At 48.0% G+C, this 21,541-nt stretch overlaps 1 protein-coding gene across 1 annotated transcript; it reads left to right on the top strand.

Moving 5' to 3' along the window:
- Window positions 1-1,574: 1,574 nt before the first annotated feature.
- On the top strand, window positions 1,575-20,419 carry NPHS1 (NPHS1 adhesion molecule, nephrin). The gene is made up of 29 exons (XM_081031894.1): window positions 1,575-2,174; window positions 2,284-2,499; window positions 2,576-2,698; window positions 2,900-3,028; window positions 3,499-3,580; window positions 3,945-4,048; window positions 4,239-4,366; window positions 4,456-4,627; window positions 4,816-4,973; window positions 5,233-5,377; window positions 5,480-5,604; window positions 6,814-7,000; window positions 7,195-7,324; window positions 7,480-7,652; window positions 8,093-8,233; window positions 8,313-8,453; window positions 8,973-9,094; window positions 10,006-10,177; window positions 10,276-10,432; window positions 10,528-10,679; window positions 12,318-12,429; window positions 12,514-12,695; window positions 14,279-14,335; window positions 16,051-16,170; window positions 16,309-16,333; window positions 16,442-16,517; window positions 16,678-16,771; window positions 16,863-16,972; window positions 18,949-20,419. Exons 1-29 carry the CDS (start codon window positions 2,117-2,119, stop codon window positions 19,078-19,080), a joined length of 3,723 nt encoding a protein of 1,240 aa, XP_080888020.1. The 5' UTR covers window positions 1,575-2,116; the 3' UTR covers window positions 19,081-20,419.
- The last annotated feature ends 1,122 nt before the right edge of the window (window positions 20,420-21,541 follow it).

Below are 21,541 nucleotides of genomic sequence, written 5' to 3'. Positions count from 1 at the left end.
GCTTAGGGAGGAAGTCAGGTAGTAAGGCTGTTTTTCTAAACACCTGACATCGCTTCCCCTTTCTGGCTCTCTGGGACCATAGGCATGGAAAGATGGAGAGACTGGGGTCCCAGGAGCATCCAGAGAAGGAAAACAGCCAGAGTGGAGGGTGGAAGGTTTGTGCTAATTAAAGGTCCCAGAAACTGACACCTCTACACCCTGGCCCCAAAGGACACCATCTGGTGAGGGCCCTTATGACAGAACCTCCAGCTCTGCATCCAGTCCATTCCCCAGGAGGGGGGGGGTTGGGAGAGGAAATGTAGGAGGAGGGCAGTAGGCAATAATGGGATAGAAGAAGAAAGACTAGAATGAGCATCAAGGATGGAGCTCAGGCCAGATGTCTCATCTTGTTCCTGGAGCAAGAACAAGGGAGGGGAGTCATGGGGGGAGAGAGAAAACGAGCAGTTCCAATTCCTGCAGGAGATAAGCAGGCAGAAGAAGTTTATCCTATGTGAACGTGCATGAGCACCCTGGGGTGGGGAGGGCAGGCCAATTAGCCCTGGTTGTAAAATTTAAAGACGCGACAATCAGGAGGACTCAAAGATGGAGAAATAGAAGAAAGAGGTGTAGTCAACGGATGACGGAGAACCAATATTTATTGAGCTCGTGGTGTGTGTGAGAGAGTATGGGGTAGAAGGGAGAGATAGGGATGAGAACAGAAACAGAAAGACAGCAAAACAGAGACACATAGAGGCACATGTAGAGAGAGACAGTGACATTGTTAAATGTTGACTAAGATGTAACCTCCTAATGCAGAGAGAGAGAGAGAGAGAGACAGACAGACAGACAGACAGACAGACAGGAGAATCTCAAAGAGATGGAGAAAGATAAATCGCGATGCATAGTGGGAGGGAGAGAGACAGACACGGAAGAGACTGGAGAGACAGAAAGAAGCTACGTGGACCAGAACTGACAGGCCCTTGACAAAGGGTAACCACACTGGGCTCAATGCTTACCCACACTTGGTGCTGGTGGCCTTGGACCCTACCTTTCATTTCTACCCACTCTGACTGCCCTGCCCCTGCACACTTACACCTTAGACACTTGTACACACTCACACACTCTGCACATGCTTTCACAGATCGCAATTCACTCTCTTCTTCCCCACACTCACACGCATGCTCACATGCACTTCACACACACGTGCACACAGACATCTGCACTTTCCCAGTCTCTCACACACACTTTTGCACACTCTCCAGCAGACATCCCTGATGTCACTGAGGGGATAATGTCTACTCAGCAAAGAAGGGACTTGCCAAGGTCATGTACCAGGACAGGGAGGAGGTGGGGAGCCCTATCCCCACTCCAGGCCCAGCTCTCTGCTCCCCATGCTGAGCTGGGACTGCCTAGGGCTGACCTGCATCCTCTTATCCCTGGCCCAAGCCAGGCCCTTGGAGTCATGGGGGTTGGGGTGGCACAGAGGAATATGCCTGGCATGTGCTGACAGGGGATTTCATGCTCCAGCTGAGCCGGGAGGAGCCTGCTGGGCAGAGGCCCTGAGCTGGAGACTCCAGAGGGTGCCTGGGGGAGGTGACAGCGCAAGGACAGGATCAGCCTGGGTCCCAGAACGAGGCACATCTCTGCCATTGAGCTCATTGGCCTCATCGCTCTCCTTGGCTGGTGGAGCCTGCCGAAGTCTGAGCAGCAGGTCTCCCCTGAGGGGCTGTGAGTGGTGAGATGAACACAGAGGTGAGGGTAGCAGGACAGAAGAAAGAGAAATAGATACTGATGGCAAGGGAGATAGAAACGCAGACAGAAAGAGCGTGAGCCTTAGGGAGAGAGAGAGAGAGAAAGACACCGGCAAGAGGAGGGAAAGTGGAGAGGACTTAGAGCAGGGAGAGGGAAAGACAGAAGGGGAGAGGGATAGAAAGGAGGGGAGAAAGAGACGGAGGGAGGGAGAGACTGACTCGTGGGAAGAGATAAAAACAAAGAAACAGAAAGTGACAGATGGAAAAAGAGAGACAAAGAGAAAAGCAAGAGACAAAGACACAGGGAGAGGGACCCAGAGAGAACCAGAAGAAGACACAGGGGGCAGGCAGCGGGCACTTCAGGAGCCACAGGCAGAGGACCTAGAATGGCCCTGAGGATCCCCATCTGGGCTCCCCTGCTCCCCATGGCGCTGCTGACCGCAGGTGAGTGGGATGCGGGCCTTGTGACCCAGCATTAAAAGTCTCTCATTTCCCACCCACATTCTCCAGACAGACACTCTGCCCTCTCCTGCTGACTTTCCTGTGTCCCTAGGCCTGGCCCAATTGAAGATCCCTGCTTCACCCTCCCGAGGCTTCTGGGCTCTACCTGAAAACATGACGGTGGTGGAGGGGGCTGCTGCTGAGCTGCAGTGTGGGGTCAGTGCCCCTGGCAGTGCGGTGCAATGGGCCAAAGATGGACTACTCCTAGGCCCTGATCCTAGGATCCCCGGCTTTCCGCGGTACCACCTGGAAGGGGACCCTACTAGAGGTAAGAGATCAAAGCCTGACACCCTGAGTCACCAGCATAGGCTGACCATGGCCCTGACCTTGGGTCCCACCTGCAGGTGAATTCCACCTGCATATTGAAGCATGTGACCTCAGTGACGACGCAGAGTACGAGTGCCAGGTTGGCCGCTCAGAGACAGGCCCTGAGCTCGTGTCTCCTAGAGTGATCCTCTCTGTCCTGGGTATGGGTGAGAGAACCCCCAGGACCCATGAATCTGAACTTCCAGCCCTTCCCTACCGTAAGGCCCAGGAGTCCCAGCCCCCAATCCTCTCCTTCCTCCGATGCGAGGTGCAGAACTCATTTCATGAGCCATGAGACTCAAAGCCCAAATCCTCAGATCCTTCTCCATGGTGGCGGCTTATCCCAGACTCTTTCTCACCAGTGCCCCCCAAGGTGCTTCAGCTGACTCCAGAGGCAGGGAGCACAGTCACGTGGGTAGCTGGGCAGGAATACGAGATCAGCTGTGTTTCTGGGGATGCAAAGCCAGCACCTGACATCGCGTTCCTCCAGAGTGAGTGTGGCATTGGGGACGAGTGTGTCCCTGCCCAGTGTCCTCCTAGGGGCCCCAGAAAATATGACATTCCTGAGATGGGGACACAGCTGGGGGAGATGTTGAGGCCAGTGTGGGACCTGGAGGATGGGAGGGGACATCCAGGGAAAGGCACCAAGGAGATCACAGGGAAGAGGCAGAGGCTCCAGAGATATGGGTGTCATTGTTGCTGCAAACATGAGAAGCCGAGGTAATGGGGGTGGGTGATGCACCCCGCGAGGACGGGAAGAAAGGGGAGAGGCCCAGTATCCAGCCCTGCGGACTCTGGGATTCATGGCGGCCTGATTGTGTGGAGGGAATGGAGTTAGTGCTTTTCCTCCGGAATCAGAGAGGGGGGCAGTATATCCATCCTGATGACTGCCAGGCCGTGCTCCCCAAGACCTTCCTTGGGGGGAACCTGGCACCCCCTCCTGCCTTCTTGTTGCCCCAAGGTGGACGAATAATTTCTGACATCTCTGCTAATGTGAATGAGGGGTCCCAGGAGAAGCTTTTCACCACAGAGGCCACAGCCAGGTATGGGAGTTGGGATGCCCCACCCTCAGCCTGACCTCTAAATTTCTCCATGAAAACTCCATGTCCCAGGGTTTCAAGCATGGAAACTTGGGTCAGGTATGAACATATGGGACCCAATTTTTCACCCTGTTACTCAAACACTTCTTCATGGGAACCCTAGTACCAGAGTACCAAGGTCAAGTGCCAAGATTTTGGCTACGTGTGGGCCAATTCTCACTGCTGATCCCCCAAATCTCTTCCATGGAACTTCAGCTCCTTGAGGGAATCAGCATGGAGACTTATACCAAGTGTGGGGACCTCTTCACCCTGATTCCCTAAATTTCAGGTGATGACTCTGACTCTAGAACCCCAACTTCCCACCCAGGGTAACACCCGAGAGCTCGGATAATGGGCAGTTACTGGTCTGTGAGGGGTCCAGCCCAGCTTTGGATACCCCTATCAAGGTTTCAATCACCATGAATGTTCTGTGTAAGTGGGGAACTGAGTAAGCTGTGGGCACTGGGTACAGGGAGCAGGAACTGGGGGGGTTCTGGGGGAGCACAGGGATTATGAAAGATTCTGGCTTTCAAAGAGAAACATGGGAGTTCAGAGGCAGATTGTGGAGCCTGGAAAGAATGGATGGGCTCCCCAGGCCTATTGAGTGATAACTGCTCCCCAGTCCCCCCAGGAGCCCCAGTGATTGAGTGGCCAGGCCTGGAGGAGGGACATGTGCGGGCAGGACAGAGCTTGGAGCTCCTGTGCATGGCCCGAGGAGGGAATCCGCTAGCCACACTGCAGTGGCTAAAGGTGAGGGAAGAGGCAGGCTGGTGGGGTGAGGAGGAGGGCGGGGGCCAGGAGCGGCCCCGGAGCTGGCCTAGGCCTGTCTTTGTCTCCAGAATGGCCAGCCCATGTCCACAGCGTGGGGCACAGAGCATGCTCAAGCAGTGGCCCGCAGTATGCTAGTAATGATCGTGCGGCCAGAAGACCATGGGGCGAGGCTCAGCTGTGAGGCCCACAACAGTGTATCGGAAGGGGTCCAGGAATGTGGGGTCACTCTGGAAGTCACCTGTGAGTCCTGGTGCCAGCTGCCCCTCTGTCAGTTTGTGCCCCCAGAGAACCATTTGTTTGTGCCCCGAAATCATGCTTGTCTGATACCAAAGACCTCATCAGCTGTCCCTAGATCCCCGTCTGTCTGGTCTGGTCTGTGAGGCATCCGGCCAAGCTTCGTGTCTTTCTTCTGCCCATCATCCCTGCAGTTCCCCCCAGTGCCATTACCATCCTGGGATCTGCATCCCAGTCTGAGAACAAGAATGTGACTCTCTCATGCATCACCAAGTCCAGTCGCCCACGGGTCCTGCTGAGATGGTGGTTGGGCTGGCGGCAGCTGCTGCCCACAGAGGAGACTGTCATGGATGTGAGGCTGGGGGCCAGGTGTTTGGGTCTGAGGGAGGAAGTTGCTGAGGGCATGATACCTGGATCTCGGAGAAGAGCGATCTGGCAGCTGGGACCCTTGGTCCTTGGGGAGCATGGACTGGGGCTCGGGTCTCCAGAGCCTGACAGAAGAGGGGGTTGAGATGCTTCACGTGTCTCTGCTGGGATTTGGGGTGGACTCAGGTCTCTGGTACCATGGATGAGAGTGTCCTCTTCCCCAATCTGAAGCTCTTTCCTGCCAGGGTCTTCATGGTGGCCACATCTCCATATCCAACCTGACGTTCCTGGTGCGACGGGAGGACAATGGTCTGACTCTCACCTGTGAGGCTTTTAGCGAGGCCTTCACCAAGGAGACCTTCAAAAAGTCGCTCACCCTGAACGTAAAATGTGAGCCCCCACCCTCGTCCCAGGGGTACTCCCTGCCTTAGAGACCCCACCCTCAGGCCCCAGCCCAGACAGAAAAGCCACTCTCTCTGGCTTTTCCCACAGATCCGGCCCAGAAGCTGTGGATTGAGGGGCCCCCAGCAGGACAGCGCCTTCGGGCTGGGACCCGGGTGAGGCTGGTGTGTTTGGCCATTGGAGGCAACCCAGACCCCTCCCTCACCTGGTACAAGGTGGGTGCCCAGCAATGGCTGTGGGGTGGCCAGGAATGTGGGGGAAGAATGAAGCCCTGTCTTTCCTCCAAAGTCTTGGGAAATCTTGGAAAAACCTGAATTTCTTTAAAAATATTGGAGATTTTGAGTTTTGGCAGGGAATTGGAAAAGACACAACGACATACTAATTCAATGGAATCCTAGGAAAATTCCGGGAATTCTGGGAATTCAGTGAGAATTCTAGCTTAAAAGAAGGAATTCTGGAGCAGGATTGGGAATTCTAAAGAAAAGGCAATTAATTTTATTAAAATTAAACAAAATTCTGGTGAAATCTCAGAATTCAGGTGAAATGATAGGGATTTTTAGGGAAAGACTAAGAATTCCAAGAACAAAGACAATGAGCAAAGGCTAGAAATTTGGGAAAGACTAGCAATTGCACAGAACGTTGAAAATCCATTAATTAATATTAAGTTGAATTCCTGGGCTTTGCAGATAAGTAAATGAAATTCTGGTAAAATTAAAAGAAATTCTGACAGAACTCTGGGAAGATCCTGGGAAGTTAAGGAGCAAGAGGAAATTCCGGGGGAAAGACTAGGAGTTATAGGAATGAAACGGAATTACATTTAACTGGATGGAATTCTGGGGACATGCCAAGACTCTGGGCCACACGAAGGATTCTAGCAAAAAAAATGAGGATAATAAGAGAATATTGGGGAGGGATTCAGAAATCTGTGGAAAGACAATGGAATTCAGGGAGAGATCGAAGGAAATCTTTGAGGAAAATGAGAATTTCAAGAAAAAGAACTAAGGATAGGAAAAAACGATGGAATTCTGGGAAAGGCTTGGGAATTCTAAGGGAGTTTCCTGGAGTGTGGTCTTTGGTAAATGTAGCTGGAATGGATTTTGAGGAATGGGGCAGGAACAATTGCCGGCCTCTGGGAGAGCAGAAGAGGCGGGGTTGGGGTGAGGCGTGGGCCTGGAGGCGGGATCAGACAGCAAAGCCGCTGGGCTCCGGGCCTCCAGGTCAGGCAGAGAGATTCTGGATTGAGGGTGATCGATTCTAGACCCTATTCCCGTGCCCTAGCCGGCTGCCCGTGGAAGGGAGTGCCTTTCCTTCATCACACAAAAGCTTTATCTGGGCCAGCTCAGCGGCTGACCCAACGGGGGCGTCTGGCGGGGGTGGGGGGATGGCAGGGCTACCCACTGCCCTCCAGCCAGTCTTTGCCTCAGGACTCGCGCACGGTGACAGAACCACGGCAGCCCCAGGAGCCGCGGCGGGTGCAGCTAGGAAGTCTGGAGAAGTCGGGGAGCACCTTCTCCCGTGAGCTGGTGCTGGTCACGGGCCCGACTGACAACCAGGCCAAGTTCACGTGCAAGGCGGGCCAGCTCAGCGCCTCCACGCAACTGGTGGTGCAGTGTGAGGGCACACACGCCCGGGGCGGGTGGGAGGGCTTGGCCGCGTCGGGGAACGGAGCCAGAGCCAGCTGGGGGAACAGGGGATACCACAGGGGCAGGACTCGCGCAGGACCCGTCCAGGGACGCGGGGCTGGGCGGCGCGGGCCGGGCCTCCTCTGAGCCTCTGAGCCTCGTTCCTCCCTCTGGTTCTCAAAGTTCCCCCAACTAACGTGACGATCCTGGCTAACGCGTCAGCGCTGCGCCCCGGGGATGCCTTAAACTTGACGTGCGTCAGCGTGAGCAGCAACCCTCCCGTTAATCTGTCCTGGGACAAGGAGGGAGAGAGGTGAGAGTGCGAGCGGCCACGTCCCTCTCTGGTGCTGGCCACCCTCCGTTACCTTCCGAATGCTGTGGTCCTGCCCAGTCCCCAGCCCACCTCTTGCTCTACTCCCACCCTCTCTAGCCCTGACCTGATCCAACCACCCCCTGCTGCGTCTACAGGCTGGAAGACATGGCCGCACTGCCCCGGAGTGCGCCATTCAAAGGCTCTGCCGCTGCCAGGAGCGTCCTTCTGAGAATGTCATCCCGTGACCACGGCCACCGCGTGACCTGCCGCGCCCACAGCCCTGAGCTACAGGAAACCGTGAGCGCCTTCTACCGCCTCAACGTGCTGTGTATGTGCACCAGCTTAGAACCCCTCTTGATCTCCTCCTGACAATATACCACTTGAGTCTTCACATTGACACTGTCCTTGACCTCCACCCTAAACCTTAAAGGTTTCCTGACCTTTATCTTGACCCCTACCTTCCACCAACTCCTATCCTGCCCAAACCCCATCTTGCCTTTGTTCTCTATCCTAACCTCTGACCATGACCCCCACCCTGAACTCGCTCTCCATCCTTAAACCTGACTCTGGCCTTTACCCTTTTCCTAAACTGGATCCTAACCTCGAGCCTGAACCTAACCCCCAAGCTCAGTTCTGAACTTAATTGTTACTTTGTCCACAACCTTAAATCCAGTTGCAACCCCGACTTTAACCCTTTATACCTGTACTTGATCTCAAATCCATCCCGGACCCCAACCTTAAGAACAATCTTGACTCCTGGCGGCGCAGACCCTCCAGAGTTCCTGGGGGAGCAGGTGCTTGTAGTGACTGCGGAGGAGCAGGGTGAAGCACTACTGCCCGTGTTGGTATCTGCCAATCCGGCCCCAGAGGCCTTCAACTGGACCTTCCGGGGCTACCGCCTCAGCCCAGGTGTGCAAAATGGGCATGGAGAGGGGTGCAGGGCTTCAGAAAGGGGGCCTAGCAACCCCCTCACCCCGACCTCCTTCAGCTGGCGGCCCCAGGCATCGCATCCTGTCTGGTGGAGCTCTGAAGCTGTGGAATGTGACCCGTGCTGACGACGGCCTCTATCAGCTGCACTGCCAGAACTCGGAGGGCACCGCTGAAGCCCTAGTGCGGCTGGACGTACACTGTGAGCCCCCCATCACCTTAGGAAACTAGGCGGCTCTGGTTGCCCCACCCATCATGGAAACCACACCCACCCAGGGAACCTTGCCCACTGTGGAGTCTCCTTGTTGTGGAAGCTCCTCCGACTCAGGGAGAGTCAACTCACTCCGGGAGCCCCACCTGTGTTTGAACCACACCCACTTTGGCTCCACTGCCTACTAGAGAGATCCTATGTGGAATCTGCCTAGACAGGGGACCCACCTACATGGGCGTGTTACTCCCATCAAACCCACTGTGGAAGCCCCACCTCCGCACAATTCCGGAAGTTCACTGGATTTACTCTTGTCACTACAGAGGCACAGTAGAGGGTGGGCACAACTTCACTAACCTTGAGTACTACTCCAAGAGCACCACATAAAAGGCTAGACTATGTCACATTCATAACTTTCCTGGAGACCTTTAAGATGCTTCTCCCACCTGAGACCCTCTCCCACCATGGCCTGTCTGGGCCGGAATGCCTTCCTCAAGCCCCTGCTTCCTCCAGACGCTCCCATCATCCGAGCTCTCCAGGATCCCACTGAGGTGAATATTGGGGGTTCTGTGGACATAGTCTGCACTGTTGATGCCAATCCCATCCTTCCGGAGATGTTCAGCTGGGAGAGACTGGTGAGGAGCCAACCTTTGGTAAATGGGGGTAGGACTGGGAGAGGTGGTTTCTTGATTGTGAGTTCCTTGGGAGGAGGGATCACATCTATATGACCCTGTATAACTATATGTACTCGACAGGGCATGCGCCAAGAACTAAGTGATGAATGGCAGATAAATGGATGTATGAGTGGATAGATAACCAGATGAGTGAGTAGGCAGGTAGATGGGTATATGGAATAATAGGTAAATGGGCGGATAAACAGGTGGATGGATGGATGGATGAGAGGATGGAATAACGGATGGATGAAGGGACAAGTGAATGAATAGATAAATGGATAAATAGATGAGTGACTAGATGACTAAATAAGAGAAATGTGTAGATGAATGGATTAGATTAGAAAGTACGTGGATGGATAGATACACCATCAGTGTAAAGATGTCTGTTAAAGGATGATGGATGGATGGATGGATGGAGAGATGGAGAGATGAATAAATAGGTAGCTGGATGAATCAATGGTGCATGTGCTTATGAGTGTGTGCACATATGAGTGAATAGATGGGGTAGATGGGTGGAGAGATAGAATGGTGAGCAGATGGATGGATAGAAGGAATACAAATGGTTGGATGAATAAATGGGTGAATGGATGAATGCATGGAGGGAGAGATAGACTGATGGATGGATAAGTGGATGAATCAATGAATAAGTGGACGGTTAAATAGATGAACAAATAAGTGAATAAATGGCTCCATGCATGAATGGTTGGATAAGTGGATGGATGGATGAATGGATGACAGGGGGAATTTTTCCTTTGTTAGCTCTGGAAAGGTTGATTGTGGCTGGGAGAGTGGGCAAAGAAGGCACCCAGTTTGAGGAATAATTGAGCTGGGGCAAGACGGGGGCACCATCTCCCTGAGTCTTGGGCCTCCAGGGAGAAGAGGAGGAAGACCAGAGCCTGGATGACATGGAGACTATGTCAAAGGGATCCACAGGGCGCCTTCGGATTCACGATGCCAAGCTGGCTCAGGCTGGTGCTTATCAGTGCATCGTGGACAATGGTGTGGCACCTCCAGCCCGAGGGCTCGTCCGTCTTGTCGTCAGATGTGAGTTACACCCCTACCCTTGACTTCAAGGCCTGCCATTAAACCCACAACACTCATGTTCTTCCATATGCCTCACGTTGGCCCTCAACCCCTTCTAGTTGCTCCCAAGGTGGAACATCCCACTCCCCTAAGTAAGGTGGCTGCAGCTGGAGACAGCACCAGTTCTGCCACTCTCCATTGTCGTGCCCGAGGTGTCCCCAACATCGTCTTCACTTGGTCTAAAAACGGGGTCCCTCTGGATCTCCAGGATCCCAGGTGAGCCCAGGCCCAACCAAGTAGCACCCCAGCCCCAACTCTGGTCTCCCAGCCCCAATCACTCTCCCTGAGTTCCTGCCATACCTCCTCTCCAGGTACACGGAGCACACATACCACCAGGGTGGCGTCCACAGCAGTCTCTTGACGATTGCCAATGTGTCTGCAGCCCATGATTATGCCCTCTTCACTTGCACAGCCACCAATGCCCTTGGCTCGGACCACACCAATATTCAACTCGTCAGCATCAGTATGGTGGGAGGGGGCTGGGAGGGTGTTGGGAAGGGGCTCCCTGGGTCAGTCCTTAAGTCTCCAGTTGTCCCCAGACTGCCAGCATTCCTGAAACCTGAGAAGTGTTTATAAGTAAGAATGGAGTTTTTGCCTGACCTGAACATTCTAGTGGAGACTGGATCTGCAGGGGACCCCACAACAAAGAAAAAAAGGATGGGGGACTTATTGTACCAAGTGACTCAAAAGTAGGTTTTCAGGAGTCACCAGATCTAGTTTCAGCTGTCATCAAGAACTCTCCATCTATCAGGTCTGCTTTTCTCTGTGTCGGCTTTCTTCTAAGGCTCCTCCAAGTGGGTGTTAGATTTCCTAGAGGAAAGAGAATTTTTTCTCTTCCTAACAGTGGTATAAAAGTACTAGAATTAAGATTTATTAGCTCTACTTGGCTCCTAGCCTTGAAACAACCATGTAGTCAGGGGAAGGAGACACTCTGGTTGTCCAGGCCGGGTTACATGTCCATTCTATAAGGAGCAGAGTCACTTCCATCAGAAGCATGTGGCCTGAGAATGTGGGAGAGTTTTTCTCCAAAGGATATTCAAGGTTTGGTAACAAGAAAGAATGAGGGGAATGGATGTAAGAGAAGCACAAAAAAATCCATTACAAGAAACATATATATTACATACCGTGTTTCCCCCAAAATAAGACCTAATCGGAAAATAAGCCGTAGCATGATTTTTCAGGATACTCATAATATAAAATAAGCCCTAATGCGTCTTTTGGAGCAAAAATTAATATAAGACCTGGTCTTATTTTCAGGGAAATACGGTAGGGCTTATTTTATATTATGAGCATCCTGAAAAATTGTGCTAGGGCTTATTTTCTGCTTAGGTCTTATTTTCGGGGAAACACAGTAGTTGGTCATTATTATTTGTGGAGTCTTTATTTGCAAATTTGTTTACTAGCTAAAATTTATTTGTAACCCCAAAATCAATACTCGTACTGTTTTCTCAATCATTCAGGGACATGTACAGAATGGGCGAAAAATCTGAGTCACCCAGTGAGCACATTCTCAGCAGGGATAGAACAAAGCCACATTCTGTCTTCTTGTTTCAGCTCTCATACGTAAATGCATGTCGTTTTCGAGCTCTATTCAGTGCCACATGTTTTTGCGTTTTTTGTTAGTGGCTTTGCTATTTAAAATGTCCCCTAAGCATAGTGCTGAAGTGTTGTTGGGTGTTGTTAAGTGCAAGAAGGCTGTTATATGCCTTGTGGAGAAAATAAAATCTTTCTGTTAGAAAAACTTCATTCAGGCATGAGTTATAGCACTGTTGACAAATAAGAGTTCAATGTTAATGAATCCACGTGATATATTAAATAAGGTGTCTTTCAATAGAAACACACATAAAACAAGATCATGTAGTGATTGTTTGATAAAAATGTTGTGACTATAGGCTTGTAGGAACCTAACTCTGCATTTCCCCTAAGCAGCAATGTTTTGGTATTTGCTAATTCAGTGTTCACAATGACTTTATAAAACACAACCCCCGTGAATAATGAGAATTGACTGTCTATTTAAAATCATTCTTAGGAAAAATCTGAAAGGGATCTTCCAGAGTCCTTTTGTATCTTCTGACTGCTTTCCTCATCCTTTTCCTTAAAGGCCGCCCTGATCCTCCATCGGGATTAAAGGTCATGAGCATGACCCCACATTCAGTGGGGCTGGAGTGGAAGCCTGGTTTTGATGGGGGCTTGCCACAGAAGTTCCAAATCAGGTGTGTCCCTGTTATGGCAAGAAGGGGTGGCAGCCAACAGGACTGGGGACACCCCCCTGAGTGACTGCCTTCTCTCTCGTGCAGGTATGAAACTCTGGGAACCCCAGGGTTCCGTTACATGGATGTCCTACCGTCCCAGGCCACCACCTTCACACTGACTGGGCTGCAGCCTTCTACTCGATACAGGGTCTGGCTACTGGCCAGCAATGCCCTGGGGGACAGCGGACTAGCTGACAAAGGATCCCAGATCTCTTTCACCACCCCAGGTGGGAAGGGACAATCTTGGGCACGTTGCAGAGTTCCTTAGAGAGGACTTAAAGGATGATATAGTGAAGTCAGTACTATTATTCTCCTTTTACAAATGAACAAACTGAGGCCCAGAGAGGTTAAGGAAATTGTCGAAGGTCACACAGCTGGAAGGAGGTAGAGATGAAATTGAAACTCAGGCAGATGAACTCCAAAGAATAGTCTTTAGTCACTAAATTATACTGTCAGAATACAATTAATGACACACAGGAAATTAGAAGAATTTGAATTGAATGAACATGAAAACATACGAAAATTGTGGGGTGCAGCTAAAGCAGTGCTTAGCAGGAAATTTATAGCATTAAGTGTTTATATTAGATTTTAAAAAAAGAAAGGCCTCAAATTGACACTGTAAGTCCATCTTAAGAAACTAGAAAAAGGAGAGCAAATTAAACCCAAAGTAAACAGGAGGAAGAAAATAATAAAGGTAAGGACAGAAATTGGTGAACTCAAAAACAGAAAAACAACAGAGAAAAATCAATGAAACCAAAAGCTTTATCTTTGAAAAGATCAGTAACTTTTATAAAATTAATCAAAGCAAAACAAAAACAAAAACCAGAAAAGAGAAAACACAAGTTAACTAATATCAGGAATGAAAGAAGGGACATTACATTAAGGGGATAAAAGAAAATATCATGAACAATTTTATGCCAATAAATTCAACAACTTTTATGAAATGGACAAGTTCTTTGAATATGACTAATAGGAACATTTTACCTCTGACAGGCTCTGTGGTATGGTGGTTAATCATAGAGACAAGCCTGGCTTATAGTTCCAGCTCTGCCGAGTCCTAGTTGTGACACCTTAAGCAAGTTACCTAACCTCTTTGAACTTCAGTTAAACCTGTTTGAGCCTCAGTTTTTAAAAATAAGGTGTGCCTCAGTTTCTGAAAGTAAGGTATATATATCTCAGACAATTGTGAGCATTAAATGAGTTAATATATCTAAAGTGTTTAGGAAAGGGCCCTATACAAAGTGAGTGCTATGTAAATGCTAATGTTTAAGAAATGCCTCCTGTTCACCTTCTGTTTACTTTGCCCCAAGAAAGCACCCTCTTTCTGTCTTTCCTTTTTTGACAGAGCAGTCTCTTACCCCATGAAAGTAAGGATCGATTCCCATCTCTATAATCTTCCTTTCTCTCTTCCCCTCCTCCCCCCGCCCCATTCCAGTTTTCCCTTTAAGTACTAAATCAGAAAGTACTATATTCACCTCCCTTGCTCTAGAAGTTATACCTCTATTAAGGTATCCTTAGAGCCCAGCATCTTTTTTGGTTAACCTAAAAAAATGACAATTCAGGTTAAAAGGAACTTGCACACCATAAAGCATTCATCAATAATTAATTATAATAGGCATTGGAATAGCTATTAATAGCATTGTCATTCTTACAGGCATTTCCAGCTCTTTTTGAAATGTTTCTGGGAAGTTATAAACCTATTCCCATGAGTCTCACAATGGGATGAGAAGTTTAATAGGAGACTGAGAAATATTTAAGACTTATACCAGATTCTTGGTGTTAATTCACAATCCTTTTACCCAACCCCCAGGTCTAGACCAGCCTACTGGAGAACCTGACTCTCAGTTGCCCACAGAGCAGCCTGAAGGCAAGTCTTCAATCTCCTGTAAAACTCTCCCCTGAGAACAGAACTTTCTGGTCTCTAACCCCGCTCCCTCTGCCTATGGACACTGCCCCTTAAGACTTTGCTCTGTCCTTGTAGGTCCTCCCCCCATTTCTTTAGTTCTTCTTCTTGCCTGGATGTGATAAATTTGCTCTCTCCCTAATTCAGTTTAATTCTGAAAGAATTAGCGGATTTCATGCCTGTGGAGAGTCTGTATCAGTTAGCTTTTGCTGCATAACAAATTGCCCTAAACATGGGCACTTATAACAACAAACATTGTTTCTCATGATTTTATGAGTGGCTGAACAGTTCTGGTCTGGATTACAGTCAGCTGTCAGCTCAGCTGGGACTGGTTGGTCCAGGATGGCCTCCTCTTCACATGTCTGACAATCTGGCTCTTGGTTGGAACAACAGAGATAACTGGGCCACGTGTCACTCCTTGTTCCCATGGAGGTGGTTATAAGTCCCAAGAGAAGCAAGACAGGGCAAGCTCCAATTTACAAGCACCTTTTAAGCATCTGATTCTGTCACATTTGCTATTGTCTCAGTGGCTGAAGCAAGTAAAGTAACTAAACTCAGAGTCAGTGTAGAAGAGACTACTCAAGAGTATGGATACAGGAAGAAAATTATGACCATTTTGCAAACAATCTCTTACAGAGCCTGAGGAGAAGGTTGCAAATGACAGAAATTCAGCTGTTATTGACAACGAAAGTAATTGCTTGGCTCACGAAATTAAAAACTCCAAGTCTGGCTAGATTCAGGTGCTCCCAAAATTCACCAAGGATCTAATTCTTACTCTCTCTCAACTTTGCCTTCATCTCTAATGGCTTCCTTCTCAGGGTCTTTCATCAAGGGTACAAAGAAGTCCCACATACACCTCCAGCTTTCATTCCATTCCACTTCTTAGCAGCCTGTGGAGATATGTCCTGAATGTTTTGGCAAAAATCCACTTTGGGTCAAATGCTGGTCCCTGAACCGATCAATGTGGAAAGGAATGGGTGCTGTTATGGGCCAGGCTGAGCCATGTGTCCTCCATGGAGTCCTGCAGAGCCATACAGGCTGAGAGCAGAGGAGTGGCTGTTTCCTCAAAGGAAATTGAGTGCTGTTAGCAGAAGATGGGGGAATGGATGCTGAGGAGATGTGTACTTAGAGGGACTTAGTCTTGTCCTCAGGGGTATGGCAGAGGAGTCTGATATTGTCCGGGATGTAAGTTTGTACAAAGAGGAAGTCATTTGAGATGGAGTTGGAAGGGTGAATGGAAGTCGAGAAAGGACATTTAAGAACATACACTTGACTGACTATTCCAAGGCTTAGGGGTGTGGGCTTGCCTCAGTGATTCTGGAAACAGCATGGTTAGTTTGTGTGGCTGGACGGTCCACTACAAGGGTCTATGGTTCATGGGTAAGCCTGGAGACATCAGAAGAGACCAGATCACAGAAGGTCTTGAGTACCCAGCTAAGGAGCTGAAGCTTCTGCCTGAGTCTCTACACAGGGCTCATGCAAAGCTAGTGGCTTGACTTGAGAAAAGAGCCACTGGCCCTGGGATGGCAAGAAGTGGACATGGAAACCCCTGTCCATCTGCTTCCTTGAACTAGGAGAAGGGCTTTACCTGGTCAGGAAGGGGCTTTCTCAGAGAAATTCGCTCCAGGCTTAGAGCCAGTTGTTGTGGACTCACTGAGGGTGGTACCTTCTGCCCTCAGGCTTCTCAGAGCTGCCCCTGCTACCCATGTTGTTTGCTGTTGGTGGTCTTCTGCTGCTTTCTAATGCCGCCTGTGTTGGAGCATTCCTGTGGCAGAGGAGACTGAGACGTCTTGCTGAGGGTGAGGAGACACTTGCCCCGCTGGGATGGAGGCCCGAGGGTGAGGGTGAGCCGTGGGGCTGCTGCATATCAAAGGTTTTCTGGGGTCAGGTGGGCTTGAAGGGGGTGTCACTGACCCCTTTTTTCCTGCTTCCCTCAGGCATCTCAGAGAAGACAGAGGCAGGGTAAGTGGGGATATTTTTCTGTAAGAAAGGCTCTGAGGGAGGAGGTTTGGAGGTGACAGGTCTCAGGGATTCAACACCTAACTGCCCCCCATACCACCATCCTTGAAGGTCGGAGGAGGACCAAATCAGGAATGAATATGAGGAGAGCCACTGGTCTGGAGACCGGGACACTCGAAGCTCCACGGTGAGTGGGGGTGCTCCTGATAGCCCCTCTGACGGGGAACTGACTGGGACTAAAATTCTGCTATTAGCTTCAGGTTTATCATTGCCCTTTCCAGGAAATAGGGAGTCAGAGGATGGAAGCGTTTCATATGTTTTTCTTTTGGGGATGGGGGTGTTGACAGGTTAGCACAACAGATGTAGAACCATATTATCACTCTATGAAGGACTTCAGCCCCCAGTTGCCACCAATGCTGGAGGAGGTGTCTTATCCCCGAGGTGAGTTATGACCACATCAGAACTCCCCCAACTCATAGATACCCCTGACAGCTGGATTGGGTCTCTTGATCACACCTTCTTTCCACTCCAGGTTTCACAGGTCTTGAAGAGGAGGCCTTTCCTGGACACCTATATGATGAAGTGGAAAGACTGTACTCCCCATCTGGAGCCTGGGGACCCCTCTATGATGAAGTACCAATGGTGAGGAGAATTTGTATCAGCAGAAGTCTTTCCTGGCTAGTGCCCAAACCCCATATCCTACTGCTTATATTAGTCAGGGTAAGCTAGCTGACTAATAAAGAACAGGGCTGGCCATAACGCGGTGGCCTAAAGAAGACAGTCTATTTTTTTCTTACATAGGTGAGTGGCCCTTCTGCACATAGTTTTTACAGAAATCCTTTCCATTGTTGTCCTGTGCCACCCCCTAGCATATCATCCAAGTTTGCACGGATGGACCAGTTCACTGGGGGTTTCCACCAGTGGGAGAGGGAAAAAGAATGTGATGGAGGTACAACCCTGCCTTATGGTCTGAGCCCAGAAATTGTACACTTTACTCATTCCCCTGCTGAGAATATTGTCACATGACCACATCTAACTGCAAAGGAGGCTGAGAAATGTAGCCTATCTTGGCAACTATATGCCTCATTCTAGTTCTATTACTGTGGAGGAAGGAAAGTATGCATTTCGTTGGATAGTAGCCATCTCCAGCACACTGGTTAATCAGAGAAATATAGAGAAAGAATTTCTTGGCCCACTCAATTGAAAAGTCAAGTCATAGAATTGTCTTCAAGCCTACCCAGTTGGACCCAGAATTTACTCCCTAAGGATGTCCCTAGAAAATCCAGGTTTGTATTCTATTAGATTAGAAAACTTCAAAGCAAGAGAATGCCTCTTTTCCAATAGCACCAAAGTCCCATTTCCGGCATTTATTGGTCTAGCTTTGGTCACATTCTCATTGGTGAACCACTGAGGCAGGGCATGGAATATGCTAATTGGACAGGTCTGGCTCAGTGCCTGCCCATGGCATCAGGAGTAGCGGCCAGCCCCACTCAATCCACAGCCCAGAGAGAAATGAACATGGTGGCCAGGTAGACAAAAGCAGGAGACAAGCACTTTGACCATCAACTAACCCCATCGACTGCCCAACAGTAAGAGAGGTGAGGACCCAGAACCCTTACCTTTCGGTGTGGCCTTGGCTAATGCTGGTACCTAGGAGACAAGGATTTCCCTCTGTAACAGGGCACTGTTCTCCCTACCAGGGTAGAACTGAGGAGCCTAAAATGCTGTCCACGGTGCTGAAACACACGTGCTCTCTAAAGCACAGATGTCGACTGCATACATTTTCTGTGAAGGACCAGATAATAGATGTTTTGGGCTTTGCAGGATATGTTGTCCTCAAAACTACTCAGCTCTGCCATTGTATGTAAAAGCAGCCATAGACAATACAGAGACAAGCAAGTATGGCTAACTTCCAAAAAAACTTTTTTTTGGACACTGAAATTTGAATTTCATATGTCACAAATATTCTTCTGCTTTTGATACTTTCCCAGCAATTAAAAAATGTAAAACTGTTTTAGCTCTTCAACAGTACAAAAACAGGCAGCAGGCCATATGTGGCCCATGGGCAAATCTGCTCTAAAATTTGCTGAGCTGAAACAACCATTTTCTCCTAATCTTAGGGCAAAGCACATCTCTAGTAAGAACTGCCCTACATGGTCTTTTTTCTTTTTTCTTTTGATGAGGAAATGTTTTGGAAATTCGTACGACTAACAGAATCATGACTCATATTCCAAAATTTCCATAGCTGATATTGTGGGTTTTTAAAAGTTTCATATTTCTGACACGTAAATTATTTTTCTGACAGGAAATCATGAGATATCTTGGACATATTTAAAAATAATCCAGTTAGTGGGGGTGAGGGATGAGAATATAGAGATATAGGTAAATCAAGATTGGCCAGATGTTGATATCGAAGCTAGGTGATGGATATATGGGGGTTCAGGATAAGAGTTCATTATAATCACTCTCTTCTTTGTATATGTTGGAATTTTTCCATAATTATAAGGTAATACATTTTTTTTTCTGGGAAGTTGAGTAGAAGTGTATATTCCTCCAGAGGTGCAACGATGACCCACAGAGCATCTCTTTATGGTTCTAACCACATGTTTGCTTGTCAGGGACCCCGTGACCTCCACTGGCCTGAGGACAGGTATGAGGATTCAAGAGGAATCTATGACCAAGTGGCAGGAGATCTGGACCCTATGGAACCTGATTCTCTCCCCTTTGAGCTGAGGGGTCATCTGGTGTGAGAGGCTTCTCAACAACCTTTTCATATACTGCAGGACATAATATTCCAGTAGTCCTTTTCATTCCAGCCTGGGCTGAGCTTGATAAGTGAGCCCCATAAAACACAAAGGGACTGGACTTTTTCAGGAGAGGGCATGGAGGAGTGTGTATACATTACAAAAGATGATTCAAGCTAGTATCAAAGTATAAACAAGGCACCTCCTGGGGTTAGCTTTAAAAACTAAACTTCTTCGAAGGGACACAGTGAGTTGTAAAAGATAATAATGAAAAGTTATTCTGAAGGTTTTTATACTTCTTAAAGTAATACTTTCAGAAGTGGGGAAAGACATATTAAAAGCTCAGTTCATTTTGAGTTTAACTACATCTGAAATAGCTAATAATAAGTAGAATTTGTGACCTATTGTTATGTCCTACTTGTTTTATCATTTCCCACAGTTTCTAAAGCATGATGTATAAACTATGACACATGTATAAACATAAATAGACTTTATAGAAAATAAAATAGACTATTAAAACAAGCTAAACACAAAAGAATACAGACTTTATGATTTCACTTACAGAAATTCTAAAACAGACAATGTTAATCTATGGTGACAGCAGATCAGTGGTTGTCTGAGGTCATGAGAAGGGAATTGACTGGAAAAGGTCATGGGGAAATTTTGGGGGAGTGATGAAAATGTTCTGTATTATGATTTTGGTGGTGGTTACATGGGTGTATAGATTTGTCGAAGATTACTGAAAGGTACACTTCAGATGACTTCATTTTATGGTACACAAATTATACCTCAACAGAGGTGACTTTAAAAACAGCCTCCTGGGGCGGCCGGATGGCTCAGTTGGTTAGAGCGCAAGCTCTTAACAACAAGGTTGCCGGTTCAATTCCCACATGGGATGGTGGCCTGTGCCCCCTACACCTAAGACTGAAAACGGCGACTAGACTTGGAGCTGAGCTGTGCCCTCCACAACTAGATTGAAGGACAATGACTTGGAGCTGATGGGCCCTAGAGAAACACACTGTCCCCCAATATTCACCAATAAAATTTTTTTTAAAATATTATATCAGTTTCACTTGTACAGTATAGTGGTTAGACATCTATTTAATTTATGAAGTGACCCCCATAATAAATCTAGTACCCCCTGACACCATACATAGTTATTATAATATTATTTACTATATTCCCTATGCTGTACTTTACATCCCCGTGACTATTTTGTAACTACTAATTTATACTTTTTATACCAACCTTTTTCAGCCTGACTTACATCAGTTTGTTCTGTGTATCTATGTGTTTGTTTCTGTCACAAACATAATATTAAATCAAAGAAGTCAGACTCAGAGAGAACATGCTGTATGATTTCATCCACTTAAAGTTAAAAACAGGCAAAACTAATTTGTGGCAGTAGAAGTCAAGAGTGGTCACCTTTGGGGGAAAGAGAGAGAGTGATTGCACTAGGGTACAAGGAGAACTTCTAGGAGGTTGATATTGTTGTTTCTTGACCTGGGTGCTATGTAGTTACACAGATACCACTTTCTGAAAATTTGTCATACTGAACACTTGTGATATGGGCACATTTCTTTATGTGTGTTACGCATCATTACAATTTTACATTACATTTCATAGATGGCATTATAGCTGGAATTGTGGTTTTCTGATATGGCGAGCAGCCTGTGGTACTGTGCTGAACAAAAAAAAATTTTCATTATACAGAGGGTGCCAGAAAAATGTATACAATCATTTTAAGAAAGGAAAAAAACTATTAAAATTATAATACTCAATATATACCAATAACAACAGATGAATACAAGGCACATGTACACAATTTTTTTGGGCACCCGGGGTATTTACATCATAGCTTCATTTCAGAAAAAGTCAGTATATTTTCAACCATACTAAACATTTTCATGCATGTATAAGTGTTATATTAATAATTTCAGGTAATTATAAAACATTTTTTTTGTCCACATGAGAGTGCATTTAAGGACATTTTTCAAGTTGTTCAGGACGCAGACGCAGACGCAGTGCCCGGCATTCTGGTCCCTGACCTCTAAAAGTCTGCAGCTCTCTCCAATCACTATGGCAACCAATAACGTTTGTGCAAATTTTCAAACTCCCACCAGGGGGCAGTACCGCTTCGTTTGAGAAAAGCCATTCTAGCCTGAGATTCTAAATAAGCGGTTGTATATTGGGGTCTAGAGCTCAGCGAAAAGGTATGTGCTTGTGATGAAAACTTGGGGGTGGTGCAAGCGACCTCTGCAAGTGGTCACCAAGCTCCAGTATTCAAGGCTAAGTAGCTGTGCAACGCATGGAGGCATAGAGGACCACAGCAACACAGTGTGCAGAGAGATTTTCCCAAAATTGTTGCTGGAAAATAACACTCAAGGCAGGAATTGAGGCCAGTGAGATGGGCAATGATAAACCACGAAGGTCATCTTAGGGTGTTTGTACTTTATCCTATGGGTGA

The sequence above is a fragment of the Rhinolophus hipposideros genome (genome assembly GCF_964194185.1).
Source record: "Rhinolophus hipposideros genome assembly, chromosome: 21".
In the NCBI taxonomy this organism is placed as follows: Eukaryota; Metazoa; Chordata; class Mammalia; order Chiroptera; family Rhinolophidae; genus Rhinolophus; species Rhinolophus hipposideros.
The sequence above is the reverse complement of the archived record's forward strand: the minus strand, read 5'-3'. Positions and strand labels throughout refer to the sequence as shown.